The sequence below is a fragment of the Anomaloglossus baeobatrachus genome, chromosome 7 (genome assembly GCF_048569485.1).
Source record: "Anomaloglossus baeobatrachus isolate aAnoBae1 chromosome 7, aAnoBae1.hap1, whole genome shotgun sequence".
NCBI lineage: Eukaryota > Metazoa > Chordata > Amphibia > Anura > Aromobatidae > Anomaloglossus > Anomaloglossus baeobatrachus.
The window spans coordinates 203,182,346-203,200,833 of NC_134359.1; the positions used below are offsets into that span (position 1 = coordinate 203,182,346).

Genomic DNA, 18,488 nt, shown 5'->3' on the forward strand with positions numbered 1-18,488 from the left:
ATTTGTTTGGCGGGCTGGATAGAATTCTATCCTGTAGCCGTGGGAGATGGTATCCCGCACCCACTGATTGGAGACGTGTTAAAACCATACGTCGCCAAAGTGGGAGAGCCTGCCACCGACCAAGGACGTTGCTGGCGTGGCCAGATAGCCAGGAGGAGGCTGACTTAGTGGCCGCAGCTCCTGCGGTCTTCTGAGGACGCGGTTTCGTGCGCCAGTTGGGTTTGCGATCCTTGGCTGAGCTAGTGGACGAGGCCGAGGGCTTAGAGAACGATCAGATGGAGGAACGAAAGGAACGAAACCTCGACTGATTCCTGCCCTGGACAGGTTTCCTGGTTTAGGTTTGTGGCATGGAAGAACTCTTCCCGCCAAGAGCTTCCTTAATAATTTCATCCAGTTGTTCCCGAATAGTCTGGTCCCAGCAAAAGGGAGCCCAGCAAGGAACTTCTTTAGAAGCATCTGCCTTCCACTCTCGAAGCCACAGGAGCCTGCGGATAGCGAGGAAATTAGCCGAGGCCACCGCAGTGCGGTGAGAGTCTCCAGCATGGCAGACATGGCATAGGATGAAAAGACTGAAGTCTGGAAGTTAAGGCAACCATTTCGGGCATAGAGTCCCTGTGAGGGAATGCATCTCCTCTAGAGAAGCAGAGATGGCTTTGAAAGCCCGCACTGCTGCAAAAGATGGGGAGAACGAGGCCCCTGCCGCCTCCATACAGATTTGGCCAGAAGGACAACCTGGCGGACAGCAAAACCTTAAGTGAGGTGCCATCAGCCACTGATACAACGGTCCGGGCTGAGAGTCTAAACACCGGAGGGTCCACCTTTGGTGAATGAGCCCACTCCTTGACCACCTCTGGTGGAAAGGGAAAACGGTCATCAGAACCACGCTTTGGGAAGCGTTTGTCAGAGCAGACCCTGGGCTTGGTCACAGTGGCCTGAAAACTGGAGTGGTTAAGGAACACACTCCTTGTTCTCTTAGGCAAGGTAAACTGGTACCTTTTTGCCAGAGAGGGTTGCTCCTCTGATACTGGCGGATTGAGGTCCAGTACAGAATTAATGTACGCAAACGAAACACTAATATCTGCGTCACCCTTGGACCGATCAATGGGGGACATGGAAAGCGTCTGAGCCCCCAGTAAAGGGATCCTCTTTGTCCTGCGAGTCAGCTCGTTGAATCAGAGCTGCGGGACGAGGAAGGAGAGGGGACCCTGCTTCTCCTGTGAGGAGGACGGGGTCTGAGACCAGAAGAAGAATCCTCTGTGGGCCTCGCTGAGCGAGCCGTAGCAGCAGAGGCGCCCTGAGAAGGGGGCTAATACATGCTCAGCAGAGTCCGGGACAGCTGTCCCATGGAGAGAAGGATTCTACCCAAGCCGGGGGTTCAGCCACCGGAGCCGGAGCAGCCGGAGGGACCACTGGGGATGAGACTCCAGGCTGAGGCATCACCATGTTAGAGCAGGAATCACAATGTGGTTATGTGCTCGGTACAGGCAGTACGAGCCTACATGCAGTGCATATTGAGTGCAGCCTTGCAGCCTTACTTCTCGTGTGAGACATGCTGCTGAAGTGGGGGCTCTGAGTCAGAATGACCCCCAGCAGAGTATTGCAGTATATAAGCAGTATATAAGCAGTATATAAGCAGGTCCACAACCGGAGGTTGTGGCTTGCCAGACCGTTTGACATTGTCTCTGTGCCCTCCAGATCCCACAGCCCGGAGCCCCAGAGAGATGCTGCAGTCAGCGCCGATCGCTGTTCAGACATGGCATAAGGACGCTGAAAAAATGGCGCCGGAGCGAGGAGAGGGGGCGGGGCCTACTCTAAGAGCGGGATCCGGAGGGCCAAGGAGATATACAGGGGAGGGAATCTTTCCTCAGAGAGGAGTGTCTCTCCCCTGTGCTGAACAGCCGCTGGGCGGAGCCGCACTGTCCCTCTGCATGACTGACATGCAGGGGCAGTGAAATCGAAACTAGGCCTCAGGCGAAGCCGGGGCCTAGATTTAACAATGCGGCCGGCAAACAGGCACCATCGGCGCGGTTCTCGGGTAAAAACCAGAGAACCGGCCGGAAATCACAACCAAGTGAAATAACACAACTCCCCACAATAAATGTACAAGGGACCCCTGAATAACGTCTCAATACTTAGCTTATGAGACGCAGGGCCAGGTCCCTGAGGAGTGATCGCTCCGTCCGGCAGGATCCTGACAGGGCTGCGGATGGAGACCGGTCTCCTGCAAAGCAGTGAGAACCGTGATGGCTCCCACTTCAAGCCAGAGCCTCAGAGGATGGTGAAGGAGCGCGGCATGAGAAGGCTCCAGCCTTGTAAAATCAACCTTAACAGCACCGCCGACACAGTGGGGTGAGAAGGGACACGCCGGGAGTCCAGATTGGACCCGCTTTTCTTCCAAATCTTTGAAATAAAAAAAAAATCAAAAATCAGAGAATGCATGTGTGTGTGTGACCTCCTGAACACAAAGCATTGAAACTGGCTAGGACTGGCTACCAGGGGGTGTATATGCTAGGAGAGAGGAGCTACACGTTTGAGTGTAGTACTTTGTGTGTCCTCCGGAGGCAGAAGCTATACACCCATGGTCTGGGTCTCCCATAAGGAACGATGAAGAAGAAGGGAATTTTGTTACTTACCGTAAATTCCTTTTCTTCTAGCTCCTATTGGGAGACCCAGACGATTGGGTGTATAGCACTGCCTCCGGAGGCCACACAAAGCATTACACTAAAAAGTGTAAGGCCCCTCCCCTTCTGGCTATACACCCCCAGTGGGATCACTGGCTCACCAGTTTTAGTGCAAAAGCAAGAAGGAGGAAAGCCAATAACTGGTTTAAACAAATTCACTCCGAAGTAACGTCGGAGAACTGAAAACCGTTTAACATGAACAACATGTGTACCCGAAAAACAACCAAAAATCCCGAAGGACAACAGGGCGGGTGCTGGGTCTCCCAATAGGAGCTAGAAGAAAAGGAATTTACGGTAAGTAACAAAATTCCCTTCTTCGGCGCTCCATTGGGAGACCCAGACGATTGGGACGTCCAAAAGCTGTCCCTGGGTGGGTAAAGAAATACCTCATGTTAGAGCTGCAAAGACAGCCCTCCCCTACGGGGAGGCAACTGCCGCCTGCAGGACTCTTCTACCTAGGCTGGCGTCCGCCGAAGCATAGGTATGCACCTGATAATGTTTGGTGAAAGTGTGCAGACTCGACCAGGTAGCTGCCTGGCACACCTGTTGAGCCGTAGCCTGGTGTCGTAATGCCCAGGACGCACCCACGGCTCTGGCAGAATGGGCCTTCAGCCCTGATGGAACCGGAAGCCCAGCAGAACGGTAGGCTTCAAGAATTGGTTCTTTGATCCATCGAGCCAGGGTGGCTTTTGAAGCCTGCGACCCTTTGCGCTTACCAGCGACAAGGACAAAGAGTGCATCCGAGCGGCGCAGGGGCGCCGTGCGGGAAATGTAGATTCTGAGTGCTCTCACCAGATCCAACAAATGTAGATCCTTTTCATACCGATGAACTGCATGCGGATAAAAGGAAGGCAAGGAGATATCCTGATTAAGGTGAAAAGAGGATACCACCTTAGGGAGAAACTCCTGAATGGGGCGCAGCACTACCTTGTCCTGGTGGAACACCAGGAAGGGAGCTTTGGATGACAGCGCTGCTAGTTCAGACACTCTCCGAAGAGACGTGACCGCTACCAGAAATGCCACTTTCTGTGAGAGTCGAGAAAGTGACACATCCCTCAGGGGCTCGAAAGGCGGCTTCTGGAGAGCAACAAGGACCTTGTTTAGATCCCACGGATCTAACGGCCTCCTGTACGGAGGTACGATATGACACACCCCCTGCAGGAACGTGCGCACCTTAGACAGTCGCGCTAGACGCTTCTGAAAAAACACGGATAGTGCCGAGACTTGCCCTTTAAGGGAGCCGAGCGACAAGCCCTTTTCCAACCCAGATTGCAGGAAGGAAAGAAAGACAGGTAACGTGAATGGCCAGGGGGATACTCCTTGTGCAGAGCACCAGGATAAGAATATCTTCCACGTTCTGTGGTAGATCTTAGCAGACGTGGGCTTCCTAGCCTGTCTCATGGTGGCAACGACCCCTTGGGATAATCCTGAAGACGCTAGGATCCAGGACTCAATGGCCACACAGTCAGGTTCAGGGCCGCAGAATTCCGATGGAAAAACGGCCCTTGGGACAGTAAGTCTGGTCGGTCTGGTAGTGCCCACGGTTGGCCGACCGTGAGATGCCACAGATCCAGGTACCACGACCTCCTCGGCCAGTCTGGGGCGACGAGTATGACGCGTCCGCAATCGGATCTGATCTTGCGTAACACTCTGGGCAAGAGTGCCAGAGGTGGAAACACATAAGGGAGCCGGAACTGCGACCAATCTTGCACTAAGGCGTCTGCCGCTAGAGCTCTTTGATCGCGAGACCGCGCTATGAAGGTCGGGACCTTGTTGTTGTGCCGAGACGCCATTAGGTCGACGTCCGGCACCCCCCAGCGGCGGCAGATTTCCTGAAACACGTCCGGGTGAAGGGACCATTCCCCTGCGTCCATGCCCTGGCGACTGAGGAAGTCTGCTTCCCAGTTTTCTACGCCCGGGATGTGAACTGCGGATATGGTGGATGCTCTTTCCTCCACCCACATCAGAATCCGCCTGACTTCCTGGAAGGCTTGCCGACTGCGTGTCCCTCCTTGGTGGTTGATGTATGCCACCGCTGTGGAGTTGTCCGACTGAATTCGGATCTGCTTTCCTTCCAGCCACTGCTGGAAGGCTAATAGGGCAAGATACACTGCCCTGATTTCCAGAACATTGATCTGAAGGGTGGACTCCTGCTGAGTCCACGTCCCTTGAGCCCTGTGGTGGAGAAAAACTGCTCCCCACCCTGACAGACTCGCGTCTGTCGTGACCACTGCCCAGGATGGGGGCAGGAATGATCTTCCCTGTGATAATGAGGTGGGAAGAAGCCACCATTGCAGAGAGTCCTTGGTCATCTGAGAAAGTGAGACTGTCCTGTCTAGGGAAGTTGTCTTCCCGTCCCACTGGCGGAGAATGTCCCATTGAAGTGGACGCAGATGAAACTGCGCGAACGGGACTGCCTCCATTGCTGCCACCATCTTCCCTAGGAAGTGCATGAGGCGCCTTAAGGGGTGCGACTGACCCTGAAGGAGAGACTGCACCCCTGTCTGTAGTGACCGCTGCTTGTCCAGCGGAAGCTTCACTATCGCTGAGAGAGTATGAAACTCCATGCCAAGATACGTTAGTGATTGAGTCGGTGCCAGGTTTGACTTTGAAAAGTTGATGATCCACCCGAAAGTCTGGAGAGTCTCCAGCGCAACATTCAGGCTGTGTTGGCATGCCTCTTGAGAGGGTGCTTTGACAAGTAGATCGTCTAAGTAAGGAATCACCGAATGTCCCTGAGAATGCAAGACTGCTACCACTGCCGCCATGACCTTGGTGAAAACCCGTGGGGCTGTCGCCAGACCAAATGGCAGAGCTACGAACTGGAGATGGTCGTCTCCTATCACGAAACGTAAAAAAAAAACGTTGGTGCTCTGTAGCAATCGGCACGTGGAGATAAGCATCTTTGATGTCTATCGATGCAAGGAAATCTCCTTGAGACATTGAGGCAATGACGGAGCGGAGGGATTCCATCCGGAACCGCCTGGCGTTCACATGCTTGTTGAGCAGCTTTAGGTCCAGAACAGGACGGAACGAGCCGTCCTTTTTTGGAACCACGAAGAGATTGGAGTAAAAACCTTGTCCTTGTTCCTGCAGAGGAACAGGGATCACCACTCCTTCTGCTCTTAGTGAGCACACCGCCTGCAGAAGGGCATTTGCTCGGTCGGGATGTGGGGAGGTTCTGAAGAACCGAGGCGGAGGATGAGAACTGAATTCTATCCTGTACCCGTGAGACAACATGTCTGCTACCCACCGGTCTTTGACCTGTGGCAGCCAAATGTCGCAAAAGCGGGAGAGCCTGCCACCGACCGAGGATGCGGAGGGATGAGGCCGACAGTCATGAGGCAGCCGCCTTGGAAGCGGTTCCTCCGGTTGCTTTCTTGGGGCGTGAATGAGCCCGCCAGGAATCTGAGCTCCTTTGCTCCTTCTGAGTCCCTTTGGACGAGGAGAATTGGGTCTTGCTGGAGCCTCGAAAGGACCGAAACCTCGACTGCCACTTCCTCTGTTGAGGTTTGCTCGATCTGGGCTGGGGTAAGGAGGAGTCCTTACCCTTGGACTGTTTAATGATCTCAGCCAATTGCTCACCAAACAGTCTGTCTCCAGATAGTGGCAAGCTGGTTAAACATTTCTTGGAAGCAGAATCTGCTTTCCATTCCTTTAACCACAAGGCTCTGCGCAAAACGACAGAGTTGGCAGACGCCATTGAGGTACGGCTCGTAGAGTCTAGGACAGCGTTGATAGCGTAAGTCGCAAACGCAGACATTTGCGAGGTTAGGGACGCTACTCGCGGCACTGCTGGACGTATGATAGAGTCCACCTGTGCCAGGCCAGCTGAAATAGCTTGGAGTGCCCACACGGCCGCGAATGCTGGAGCAAACGACGCGCCGATAGCTTCATAGACAGACTTTAACCAAAGGTCCATCTGTCTGTCATTGGCATCTTTAAGTGAAGCCCCATCTTCCACTGCAACTATGGATCTAGCCGCAAGCCTGGAGATTGGGGGGTCCACCTTTGGACACTGGGTCCAGCGTTTGACCACGTCAGGGGGAAAGGGATAACGTGTATCCTTAAGACGTTTGGAGAAACGCTTATCTGGATAAGCATGATGTTTCTGGACTGATTCTCTGAAGTCAGAGTGGTCCAGGAAAGTACTCAATTTACGCTTAGGATACCGGAAATGGAACTTCTCCTGCTGTGCAGCTGCCTCCTCTGCTGAAGGGGCTGGGGGAGAAATATCCAACAGTCTATTGATGGCCGCTATAAGGTCATTTACCATAGCGTCACCATCAGGGGTATCTAGATTGAGAGCGGTGTCAGGATTAGATTCCTGATCACCCACCTCTGTCTCCTCATACAGAGCCTCGTCTCGCTGAGACCCTGACCAGTGTGATGACGGCGAGGGTCTTTCCCAGCGAGCCCGCTTAGGCTGCCTGGGACTGTCATCCGAGTCAGAGTCTTCAGCCTGTGATGCCTGGGACCCCCTTGAAGTACGGATTAGTTCCAACTGAGGGGGACCGGGGAGCATAGACACAGCAGTGTCCATGGTCTGAGAAACTGGCCTGGACTGCAAGGTTTCCAGGATTTTTGTCATAGTCACAGACATCTTATCAGCAAAAACTGCAAATTCTGTCCCCGTCACCGGGGCAGGGTTCACAGGCGTCTCTGCCTGGGCCACTACTACCATAGACTCTGGCTGCCGAAGTGGCACAGGGATTGAACATTGCACACAATGGGGGTCATTGGAACCTGCCGGTAGATTAGCCCCACATGCGGCACAAGCAGTGCATACCGCCTGTGCCTTGGCACCCTTGCGTTTTGCGGATGACATGTTGTTGTCTCCTCAGAGCAATGTAGGGTATAAGCCAAGAAGCGACTGTACAGTGCAATATAAATATATATGGTACAGGGAAAAAATGCACCAAATAACACTGTGGCACTAGTGGGGCCAGCACTTATGTGCAGCTTACCGCCCGCATAAACGCGGGTGTGTGGTCGCCAGAGTCCCTTGTCTGAGTCCCCCAGAGCCTGTGTCCGTTCTCCAGCCAGACTGCATGCAGGAATGGCTGCCGGCGTCCTGTGGAGAGGGGCGGGCCCTGGGCGTGTTGAGACCAAGAGCGGGAAACTTGCGTCCCCACTGTGCCCAGTGAGAGGGCTGGAGCATGTAAATAAGGCTCCAGCCCTCGGCGCTGGCTGATTGACAGGGTGGGGGCGGGAACGAAGCAGAGCTAGGCCGCAAAAGCCGGGGACTAGATTTATGAGCGCTGCCGCCGTAAAAGCGCGGGCAGCGCGAGTCCCCGGCGCACTACAAGTCCCAGCGGCGCCGCCGCTCCCGGAGCGGCCGGCGCGGTAGTTCCCAAGACATAAAATCACTCAGCTAAGCTGCAGTGACTCTAACCCGAGCGCGCAGCGCTAGTGCCCCCGGCGCACTAGCACACCCAGCAAGCCTGGAGTGTGCGTGGCCTGTCTGTGCGGGGACACAGAGTACCTGAACGTTGCAGGGCCTTGTCCCTGACTGTACTCAGCTCCTCCAGCAGGGTCTCTGGGTCTGTGGATGGAGCTCGGCCTCAGGGTTTGGGGGCCGGTAAGATCCCACTTCCACAGAGCCCCTCAGGGGGATGGGGAAGGAAAGCAGCATGTGGGCTCCAGCCTCCGTACCCGCAATGGGTACCTCAACCTTACAAACCGCAAGTGGGGTGAGAAGGGAGCATGCTGGGGGCCCTATCTGGGCCCTCTTTTCTTCCATCCGATAGAGTCAGCAGCTACTGCTGACTAAACAGTGGAGCTATGCGTGGATGTCTGACCTCCTTCGCACAAAGCAGAAAACTGGTGAGCCAGTGATCCCACTGGGGGTGTATAGCCAGAAGGGGAGGGGCCTTACACTTTTTAGTGTAATGCTTTGTGTGGCCTCCGGAGGCAGTGCTATACACCCAATCGTCTGGGTCTCCCAATGGAGCGCCGAAGAAATATAATTTTATTTTATCCTATGTTTAACTCCTTTTTTTTTTGGTGTGGGGGGGAAGAGTTCATGTTGGCACCTCTTGCTAGTTAATTATTTTTATGGTGTGTATTTTGTGGTAAAAAAAAGACCTTTCAAGAAAATGTACAGGTTAACAATCATTATAGGCAGGTCATGTCTATAATACCTGCAGAGTATGGGGCGAGCTCACTCTATGAGCCCACTCCATACACATGCTCCCGACATGCGGCATACATGTATGAGGCACAGCATGCAAGGGGTAATACAGAAATGGAACATATTGTGCATCCAATGATCACTTACCATAACATTTTACCCTTCCACACGTGGGTGTATTCCTTAGTTTTAGCCGTACATGACAAGAATTGACAACTACATTGTCATTTGGGTTCAGGTTCCTTAAGCTGACAATTCCAGGGGCGCAATAACCCCTCATCAGCAAATAGTTAGTATGAGACGCCTGACGCGCCTTCACTTCTATCTTCCGTTTGTTTCCTAAACTGTCGTCATCTTCATCCTCAAAATCTTCATCATCCAGTCCATCTTTACCGAAGCTGCAGCAAAATTTAAAAAGGATTATGAAAATGTTATGTGGCAAGGGAGGGAAAACAAGTGTTCCAGAACACCGGAAAAGAAACACACGTTACCTACAAATATAGAACATTTCATTACATTGATCAGATAAAAATCCCTTTAAATGCTATGTCCACATGTGCACAGTATTTTTTTTATTGTTTATAGGCTTCCTAAACTCAATATTTAGCAGCTTTTCAAATAGACTTAATTAAAAAGTTCTTATTTTGCTCTCATAGAGTCTGTGCAACTCCATTAAATAGGTGGCTGTCCTGCTGTTGCGGACACAGAGACAACTGCATACTATTACTGACGCTATGGTTTCCCTGCTACTCTACTCCCTTCTCTCAGTGTTATAGAGAGCAGTTGTGAGCAGGGGAGTACGCCCATGGTATATGAGAATATAGAGGGCAAAGCATTTATGTCTTCAGAGGAAGCAAATCACAAGGACTGTGAAGTATCATAGAAAGGAAGGAAAGCATGTACCTAGCAGGCTATACGCAAAGGGGAAATTACATACACCTCAGCATTAGTGAGTGTTAGCACAAAGGAAAAGACATCCTCATGGGCTGTAGAAGGGGCAATCAGTCCAGGGATGATGGAGATCTATAAATACATAAATCTGGCCCTTGTTTCCAGCACTAATTATTGGGAAATTCAGACCTAAACTATAAATCTGTATAATGTAATTAAACAAGGCACTCCCCACCCATCATGGCAGCCCCCATGCAGCGGTGGATACCGCACTTCACGCCATCCTGTGCCTCCAGTTCACTCCACTAATGTGCAACTAAGGAAGGTCCGTAGTGGACCGAAAACGTTATTTTATGCACATTAAATAAACTTGCATCACGTTCAAGCTCAGGAGTGCCTTGTTTAATTACATTGTATGGCTTTGGAACCTGAAGAGCACCCCTATTTCGCTTGATATCACTACAAGGAAGTGCCATTTCTTCTTTCTACTAAACTATAAATCTGACACCAGAAAACCAACTACATAACTTAGGATGTCTCCCTCTTTGCTCTGAACACCTAGAAAGAAATCCGTTACCTTTTCATGACTTCGTTCTCAACCAAAGTGCTGTCTACCACTACGATCTGGTCAGGGATTCTCACATTCACAGATAAGAACCCCAGGAGAAAGAGAGTTAGAATGGCCACACACTGGCCGCCTGGGCCGTCCAAAGGAAAGACCAGCATGTCTTCTGGAGAGTCATTCATCTGGTCACCAAAACAGAAAGTGTCTTCTTGATCAGCACTTCCATAAGAGTGTAACTTTTCCAAAAACTGGAAGGATTCTGTACAAATTGTTGATGGAAAGCGCCAAGTAAAAAGCCTACAGTAATAGGAAAGATGGCAATAAGTCATAAAACATTCACTGAATAGTAAGAACTAGTAGGAAATTATTCAATATCCCACCTGCAGTAACCCTGTGATAACTGGAAGGACATTGGCACAAACGGTAAAGCACGGTTTTTCTTTGGTCCTGATGTATGATTTCCACGACGACGATTGACCAGTCTCTTCTTCTGAAATTCCAGAAAAGTCTTTCCCAGAATGTCCTCACGATACTGTCTGTACATTCGAAAAGTCTACAAAGAGAAAAGAATTATCCCAAAAAACTGAATGACACAACCCTTCCTATTGCCATGTGATTCCATGTGTGCGAAACCATGCCCAAATTAAACCAAATGTGGTGGAAAAAAAACAAAACCATCACAGCCTTCAATGGAGCCAAAATGTAAAAATTAACTAATATACTCATCATATCTATGCACCACACCTGAACTGACCACCTGTTATGTTCATGTGACATCAAAATATGAGCTAAAATGGGGTCTATAGTGTAAATGAACAGGTAGATATAGAAGACATGTGTCCCAAAATGTCTGTAAATGTCCAGAATATTCTCACCCCCTTCACTAGGGATAAGGTAACGCACTCCGGGACTTGGCCAGATGCTAAATTGGAAATAGACGATATTGAACTTACTTGAAGTGATCGGCAGGACTTCATCTGCATGTCAGAAAGAGCCAGGGTGCTTAAAATGAGGTTCTGTAACACCAACCCCTGGATATCATCCACACTTTACGGGCAAAAAACAAAAATTAGACATGTCGCACAGGGGAAGGCAAAGGCAAAGCTGTACTGAAATGTGTACATAACTATTCCCTAGGGGGTGCATGATTTAAGCTTCAGGGGGCATTGAAGGCCAACCTGGCTTTAGAAGACACTGATCGAGAGCCAACCTGGCCTTAGAGGAAACTGATGGAAGGTCAACTTAGTTTCAGATGGCAAAATGGGATGGCCAACCTAACTCCAGAGAGCACTGATGGAAAGCTAACTTAGCTTCAGAGCGCACTCATTTAAGGGCCAATCTAGCCTTGGAGGGCAATGTTGATTTGCCAGCCTAGAATTGGAGGGCACAGATGGAGGGCCAGCCTAACCTGAGAGGGCACTAATGGAGGGCCAAACTAGCCTCCAAGGGCACTGATGGAGGGCAAAACTAGCCTCAGAGGGCATTGATGGAGGGCCAAACTAGCCTCATAGAACATTGATGGAGAGCCAAACTAACCTCAGAGGGCACTGATGGAGGGTCAAACTAGCCTCAGAGGACATTGTTGGAGGGCCAAAAAAGCCTCGGAGGGCACTGATGGAGGGTCAAACTAGCCTCAGAGGACATTGTTGAAGGGCCAAAAAAGCCTCAGAGGGCACTGGAGAAGGGCAAACCTCCGATGGCATGGACGGAGAGGTAAACTTCCATTAGCGGATATGGATTAGGCCAACCTAGCTTTAGAGGGCATTAACGGAGGGCCAACTTAGCTTCAGAGGGCGCTAATGGAGGGACAACCTGGGTTTAGAGGAGACTGATGGAAGGTCAATCTTGCTTCAGATTGCAATAATGGAAGGCCAACCTTGCCCCAGAGAGCTCTAATGGTGAGCCAACATAGCTTCAGAGGGCAGTGATTAGAGGGACATCCTACGCTCAGATATCACTAATGGAGGGACAGGTCATTGCGAAAACACATGAAAAACTGTAAAACAAAAAGGGACATCAAATTGAGAGACAAACTTAAAATATTTTAAAGATGATGGAGCCATGATGGCTCATCTATGACCATACCCGCTGAGGATTTCTAAACCTTTTTTCTGGTTCAATTCATCACCGACAGCCAAAACACGAAATCTGCCAAACAAAGAACGGATCATTAAACTATAACTACACACAATAACGGTCATGACAAGGTATTCAGCCTCTAAGCATGGAAATGACATTTCTATTCTATTCACAAACATCAAGCAGAAATTTTGACTGCAATGAGGAAGTGAAAGATTAGAATCACACATATCTTTATGGTTAAAGGGAACCTGTCACCAGGAAAATGCAGCCCAATCAGCAGGCATCATGTCATAGCGGAGCTATAGTTTTGTGAGAAAAGATTAACCACTTAGTGACGGAGCCAATTTTAACCTTCCTGACCAGGCCCAATTTTAGAATTCTGACCAGTGTCACTTTATCTGGTAATAACTCTTGAACACTTCAACGGATCACAATGATTTGGAGATTGTTATTTCGTGACACATTGTACTTTATATGTCAGTGCTAATTTTAGGTTGATTTTTTTTTGCATTTGTGAAAATTTCAGAATTTGAGAAAATTTTTAAGTAATTTGCAATTTTCAAACTGTAAATTTTTTTATGCTTAATCCAGTTAGTCCTGCTGTACAAAATAATTCATAGACCGCAATTCCCATATGTCAATTTTATATCTGCATTATTTTATTTTATTAGGCTGTTAGAAGGGTTAAAAGTTAAGCAGCAATATTTCATTTTTTCAAGACATTTACAAAACCTGTTGTTTTCGAGATCTATTCACATTTAAATGGACTTTGAGGGGCCTATATATTGGAAACGCTCAAAAAAGTGATGCCATTTTAAAAACTGCACCCCTCATATACCACATAAAATGTCGGCACAAATTTTTTTTAACCCTTCAGGTGCTACATAGTAATTAATGCAAAGTGGAAACAAAAAAAAGTAAATTTACACTTTACCTCTAAAGTGTTGCTTTAACTACAATTTATTCAATTTTACAAGGGATAGCACAATAAAATGGACTCTAAAATATGTTACCCAGTTTCTTCTAAGCCACATGTGGTCAGAAACCTCAGAAGGTAAGAAGCAATTTTTGAACTTTGGAACACAAACGATATATATCGTATTTTCCAGCGTATAAGACGACTGGGCGTATAAGACTATCCCCAACTTTTCCAGTTAAAATATAGAGTTTGGGATATATCATATATACTGGAGTGTAAAGGTCCAGTCACACTAAGCAACTTACCAGCGATCCCAACAATGATAGGGATCGCTGGTAAGTTGCTAGGAGGTTGCTGGTGAGATGTCACACTGCGACGCTCCAGCGATCCCACCAGCAACCTGACCTGGCAGGGATCGCTGGAGCGTGGCTACACGAGTTGCTGGTGAGCTCACCAGCAACCAGTGACCAGCCCCCAGCGCCGCGTGGAAGATGCTGCGCTTGGTAACTAAGGTAAATATCGGGTAACCAACCCGATATTTACCTTGGTTACCAGCGCACGGAGCTACACGTGCAGAGAGCAGGGAGCAGCGCACAATGCTTAGCGCTGGCTCCTTGCTCTCCTAGTTACAGCACACATCGGGTTAATTACCCGGTGTGTGCTGCAGCTACATGTGCACAGAGCAGGGAGCAGCGCACACCACTTAGCGCTGGCTCCTTGCTCTCCTAGTTACAGCACACATCGGGTTAATTACCCGATGTGTGCTGCAGCTACATGTGCACAGAGCAGGGAGCAGCGCACACCGCTTAGCGCTGGCTCCCTGCTCTCCTAGTTACAGCACACATCGGGTTAATTACCCGATGTGTGCTGCAGCTAAATGTGCACAGAGCAGGGAGCAGCGCACAATGCTTAGCGCTGGCTCCTTGCTCTCATAGCTACAGCACACATCGGGTTAATTAACCCGATGTGTCCTGCAGCTACATGTGCACAGAGCAGGAGCCGGCACTGACAGGGAGAGCGGCGGAGGCTGGTAACAAAGGTAAATATCGGGTATCCAAGGACAGGGCTTCTTGGTTACCCGATGTTTACTGTGGTTACCAGCCTCCGCAGAAGCCGGCTCCTGCACATTTAGTTGTTGCTGTCTCGCTGTCACACACAGCGATCTGTGCTTCACAGCGGGACAGCAACAACTAAAAAATGGCCCAGGACATTCAGCAACAACCAACGACCTCACAGCAGGGGCCAGGTTGTTGCTGGATGTCACACACAGCAACATCGCTAGCAACGTCACAAAAGTTGTTCGTTAGCAGCGATGTTGCTAGCGACGTTGCTTAGTGTGACGGGGCCTTAAGCCAACCCAAGTAATGTGCCCATTGTTTAGTAATGTCCCCATTGTTTAGTAATGTCCCCATTGTTTAATAATGTCCCTATTGTTTAGTAATGTCCCCTGCTGTAATGTGCCCATTGTTAAATAATGTCCCCTGCTGTAATGTCCAGTGCAGTAATGAGTCCATCGTTTAATAATGCCCTCCTGCTGGTTCCCTTCTGTCCCCTATTATGCCGTTAACACACAATAAAAGATATTCTCACCTCTCCTTGGTTCCCGTGCTGCCTCCAGCTGCTTCTTTCAGATTGCAGGCACACAGACCCCTCCTTGATAGCCTGAACGGAGATGGTCTGTCGTCATGGCTTTACTACAGTTAAATGATTTATGGCGCAACAAAAGCATTCAACTGCAGTAAAGCGCTGACAGCCTTGGCAGCCCTGTGTATTGGACATGATCATACAGGAGTGCTTCTTGTGGACTGCAGGCACACAGACCCCTCCGTGATAGCGTCCAATACACAGGGCTGCTGCTGGTGTCAGCTCTTTACTGCAGTTGAATGCTTTGTAGCGCCGTAAAGAATTCAACTGTGGTAAAGCCATGATAACATCCTGCAGCGGCCGCTCCATGCACTGGATGCGATCACAGAGGGGTCTGTGGCTGCGGACTGCAAGAATCAGCTGGCGGCACCGCGGGCACGGAGGACAGGTGAGAATATCTTTTATTGTGTGTAAACGATGGCACCGTCCACCGGCGTATAAGACGACCCACAACTTTTGAGAAGATTTTCAGAGGTTTAAAGTCATCTTATACGCCAGAAAAAACAGTATATTTTTTATTTTAACCCTAGTTGTAAAGTAAAAAAAAAACATAGGGGAAGGGGGGGGGGAGTGAGCAGGGGTGATTAGGATCTTGGAGAAGTATTTTTTAGAATCTAACTAAAAAATTAATTTTATTCTTCACGCACAGCACTTGTAGTGTATCGCTCTTCTCTCCCAGAACAACTATGAGGGAGCGAGGGGAGAAGCACAGCCAAGTGCTCCCAGTATTTACTAAATATTGGGGTTATGAACTCTGTGATAGGGTCTCAGTGTTCAAATGTCAGGAACCAATGAAACTGCTGCTGCTGGAGGCAGATCATGGCGGCACACTGCGCATGTGCCCACCATTTTGGACTGGGAAGAAGAGGAGAGGGGCTGGGGGAGGACTGTTTCAGTACCAAGGTACTGTCGGGAATGGGGAAAGAGCTTGTCTCTCTCATCTGACATATTTGGTCGTGTCAGTTGAGAAATTGTTTTTACTGCAGATCCTTATTTTTTTTACATGATCGCCGTTGAATAACAGTGATCTCATGATCGGGGACTGTAATAGCTCAAATGGAATCACTTTAACCTCTTCAATGATGGGGTCAAGTGTGACAGCCACATTTAAAATCTGCAAGATGACCGCTGTGACTTTAACAGGGGTGCCTATCAGCTGCATGGCACATGGAGCCCTAATGAATGCGTCTGTGCCTGAAATGTAAGATCTACTATGAAGATCAGCCTGTGGCTAGGCTTCATAGGAAATCGTGTACTTCACAATACACTGCAAACTATTTGTATTGCAGTGTACCGCATAGGTGATCAAGTGATCGTCAGTTCAACCTTTCCAAGGGGGCTCATTAAAAATCTATAAAAACTCTGCCCCTCACCCCCAAAAAGTATAAAAATTTAAATCATCCCTTTTTCAACAAACGTAAATTGAAGGATGGGAAAATATTAGGTATTTTGTATGGTTTCCCGAGTAACTGCCTAATCGAATATACTATAAAATGTTTATCTCACGTGTCAATCTGAAATGAGAAAAGAAACAAAACTCCAAAATTGGCGTTTTTCAGTTGTTTTGGTTGTTATAAATTACCTCCAAGATGCTACGAGAAGTTATCAAAATGTTTCATCGAACCCAAGATGACGTAAAAAAGTTACAGGTCTCAGAAAACAAACATAAGCCACAGTTTTCTTTTTGAAAATTTCTAAATTTCTATTTATCACTTACAAAAACAAACAAAAAACAAAAGTGCAAGTTTAGTATCACCCTAATCATACGGATTTAGAATATCACACTGCCAGGGCATTGGGCAGCACAATGGACGACAGAAAAAGATCCCAAAAGCACCATTTTACAGCACTAGGATTTTTATTCCTTTTACGGTAAAATAAATGTGGTCATTCAATGGGTCAGGCAAAAAAAGCGCTTTACAGACGTGATCATATGTATTAATGAGCTCAGTAAGGACTGGGACTAAATGTGGGTGATTACAATGTGTGTACTGCTCTATGGAATGTGGTGGTACTATATAAAAACAAAAACCACTTATTGATCGGGCAGGGAATATATCTGTGTTCAGAATTCTGTTCCATCATAGGAGCAGGAAACCCGAGTGTAATGTGGTGACATTATTAGGGGTCTGACTGACTGTAATGGGGTAACATCAGGTTTCTGTTATTGTGTCCATTATCTTACTGGAACAAATTGTAGAGTAATATAATTTGCTGTTTTTCAGACTCTTGGTGAAAACTGCAATATGAACATAGACAACTTTTAATAATTGCCAGTTAGGCAATCACCCCAAAATTTCTTTTAGACTATGGTAACTATACAGTGATATCACCCCTATAAAAATTATATTAGCCCGGTACCAGTTTGTTGAAAGTACAGATCTATTTTAAAGATTCATTGGACCTGCATAGTGTCATAGATACTATACAGGATATTGTTACCTGTTGAACAGCTCATCAATCGTGTCTGGAATTTCATACATTGTGTCACTTAGAGCCGAGCTGAACTTCAGCTTCAGTCTGTCCACAAATTCTTTAAACTCGGCAGCACAAACCTTTGTGACAGAAAGATAACCTAAATTAACTATTAGCCTTTGTGAAGGTGAAGAATTTCATAATTGCATGATTTTCAAGATGGAAATCCAACAATGTGACACCTGATATAATCGATACCTGTCTGTATAGTCATAATGCATCCTTTTTTTTTTTTTTTTACTTTTGTCATATAAACCAAGAAGTGGCCCAGGCTGGGGGACATATATACCAGGACGTGGCCCAGGCTGGGGGACATATATACCAGGAAGTGGCCCAGGCTGGGGGACATATATACCAGGAAGTGGCCCAGGCTGGGGGAGATATATACCAGGAAGTGGCCCAGGCTGGGGGACATATATACCAGGAAGTGGCCCAGGCTGGGGGACATATATACCAGGAAGTGGCCCAGGCTGGGGGACATATATACCAGGAAGTGGCCCAGGCTGGGGGACATATATACCAGGAAGTGGCCCAGGCTGGGGGACATATATACCAGGAAGTGGCCAAGGCTGGGGGACATATATACCAGGAAGTGGCCCAGGCTGGGGGACATATATACTAGGAAGTGGCCCAGGCTGGGGGACATATATACCAGGAAGTGGCCCAGGCTGGGGGACATATATAAAAAAAAAACCAAAATGAAAATTCCTATATTAAAATTACCAAATTTTATTAGTCATTTACTAAAAAACTGTCAGTGCAGTCAGAAATAGAATAGCCACTAAAAAGTGGTATGGGCGGGTGTAGGGGACAAAGTGCGCCAGATATCGATATGAGGAATATTCAATGTATACATAGAGGAGGGGTGGGGCCTATCCTAGCCCTATGAATGTCCCCTACCTACCAGCGGAGTGTAAACACCCTAATACTTGGTGCCCCCGCTCCTCAGCGGCTGTCCCTCACTGTCCCTCCAACCACAAAACCACCATCACCATAAAGTGTATGTGCAAAAGTGCAGTCAAGACTAATAGTCTAAATAACCACTCTATAGGTTAGGCTGGTTTCACACTACGTCTTTTTAACATCCGTTGAAAACGT

At 48.4% G+C, this 18,488-nt stretch overlaps 1 protein-coding gene across 2 annotated transcripts in view; it reads right to left on the reverse strand.

Annotated features, from left to right (window-relative positions):
- The window catches only part of GTF3C1 (general transcription factor IIIC subunit 1), a 213,968-nt gene that overhangs the window by 19,721 nt on the left and 175,759 nt on the right, over nucleotides 1-18,488 (reverse strand). For both annotated transcript variants that reach the window (XM_075317874.1, XM_075317872.1), the window contains 6 exons: nucleotides 17,358-17,470; nucleotides 12,356-12,418; nucleotides 11,224-11,317; nucleotides 10,651-10,823; nucleotides 10,283-10,567; nucleotides 8,962-9,212 (listed from right to left, as the gene is read on the reverse strand). In XM_075317874.1, the coding sequence (XP_075173989.1) occupies nucleotides 8,962-9,212; nucleotides 10,283-10,567; nucleotides 10,651-10,823; nucleotides 11,224-11,317; nucleotides 12,356-12,418; nucleotides 17,358-17,470 (979 nt within the window). The remainder of the gene's footprint in view (nucleotides 1-8,961; nucleotides 9,213-10,282; nucleotides 10,568-10,650; nucleotides 10,824-11,223; nucleotides 11,318-12,355; nucleotides 12,419-17,357; nucleotides 17,471-18,488) is intronic.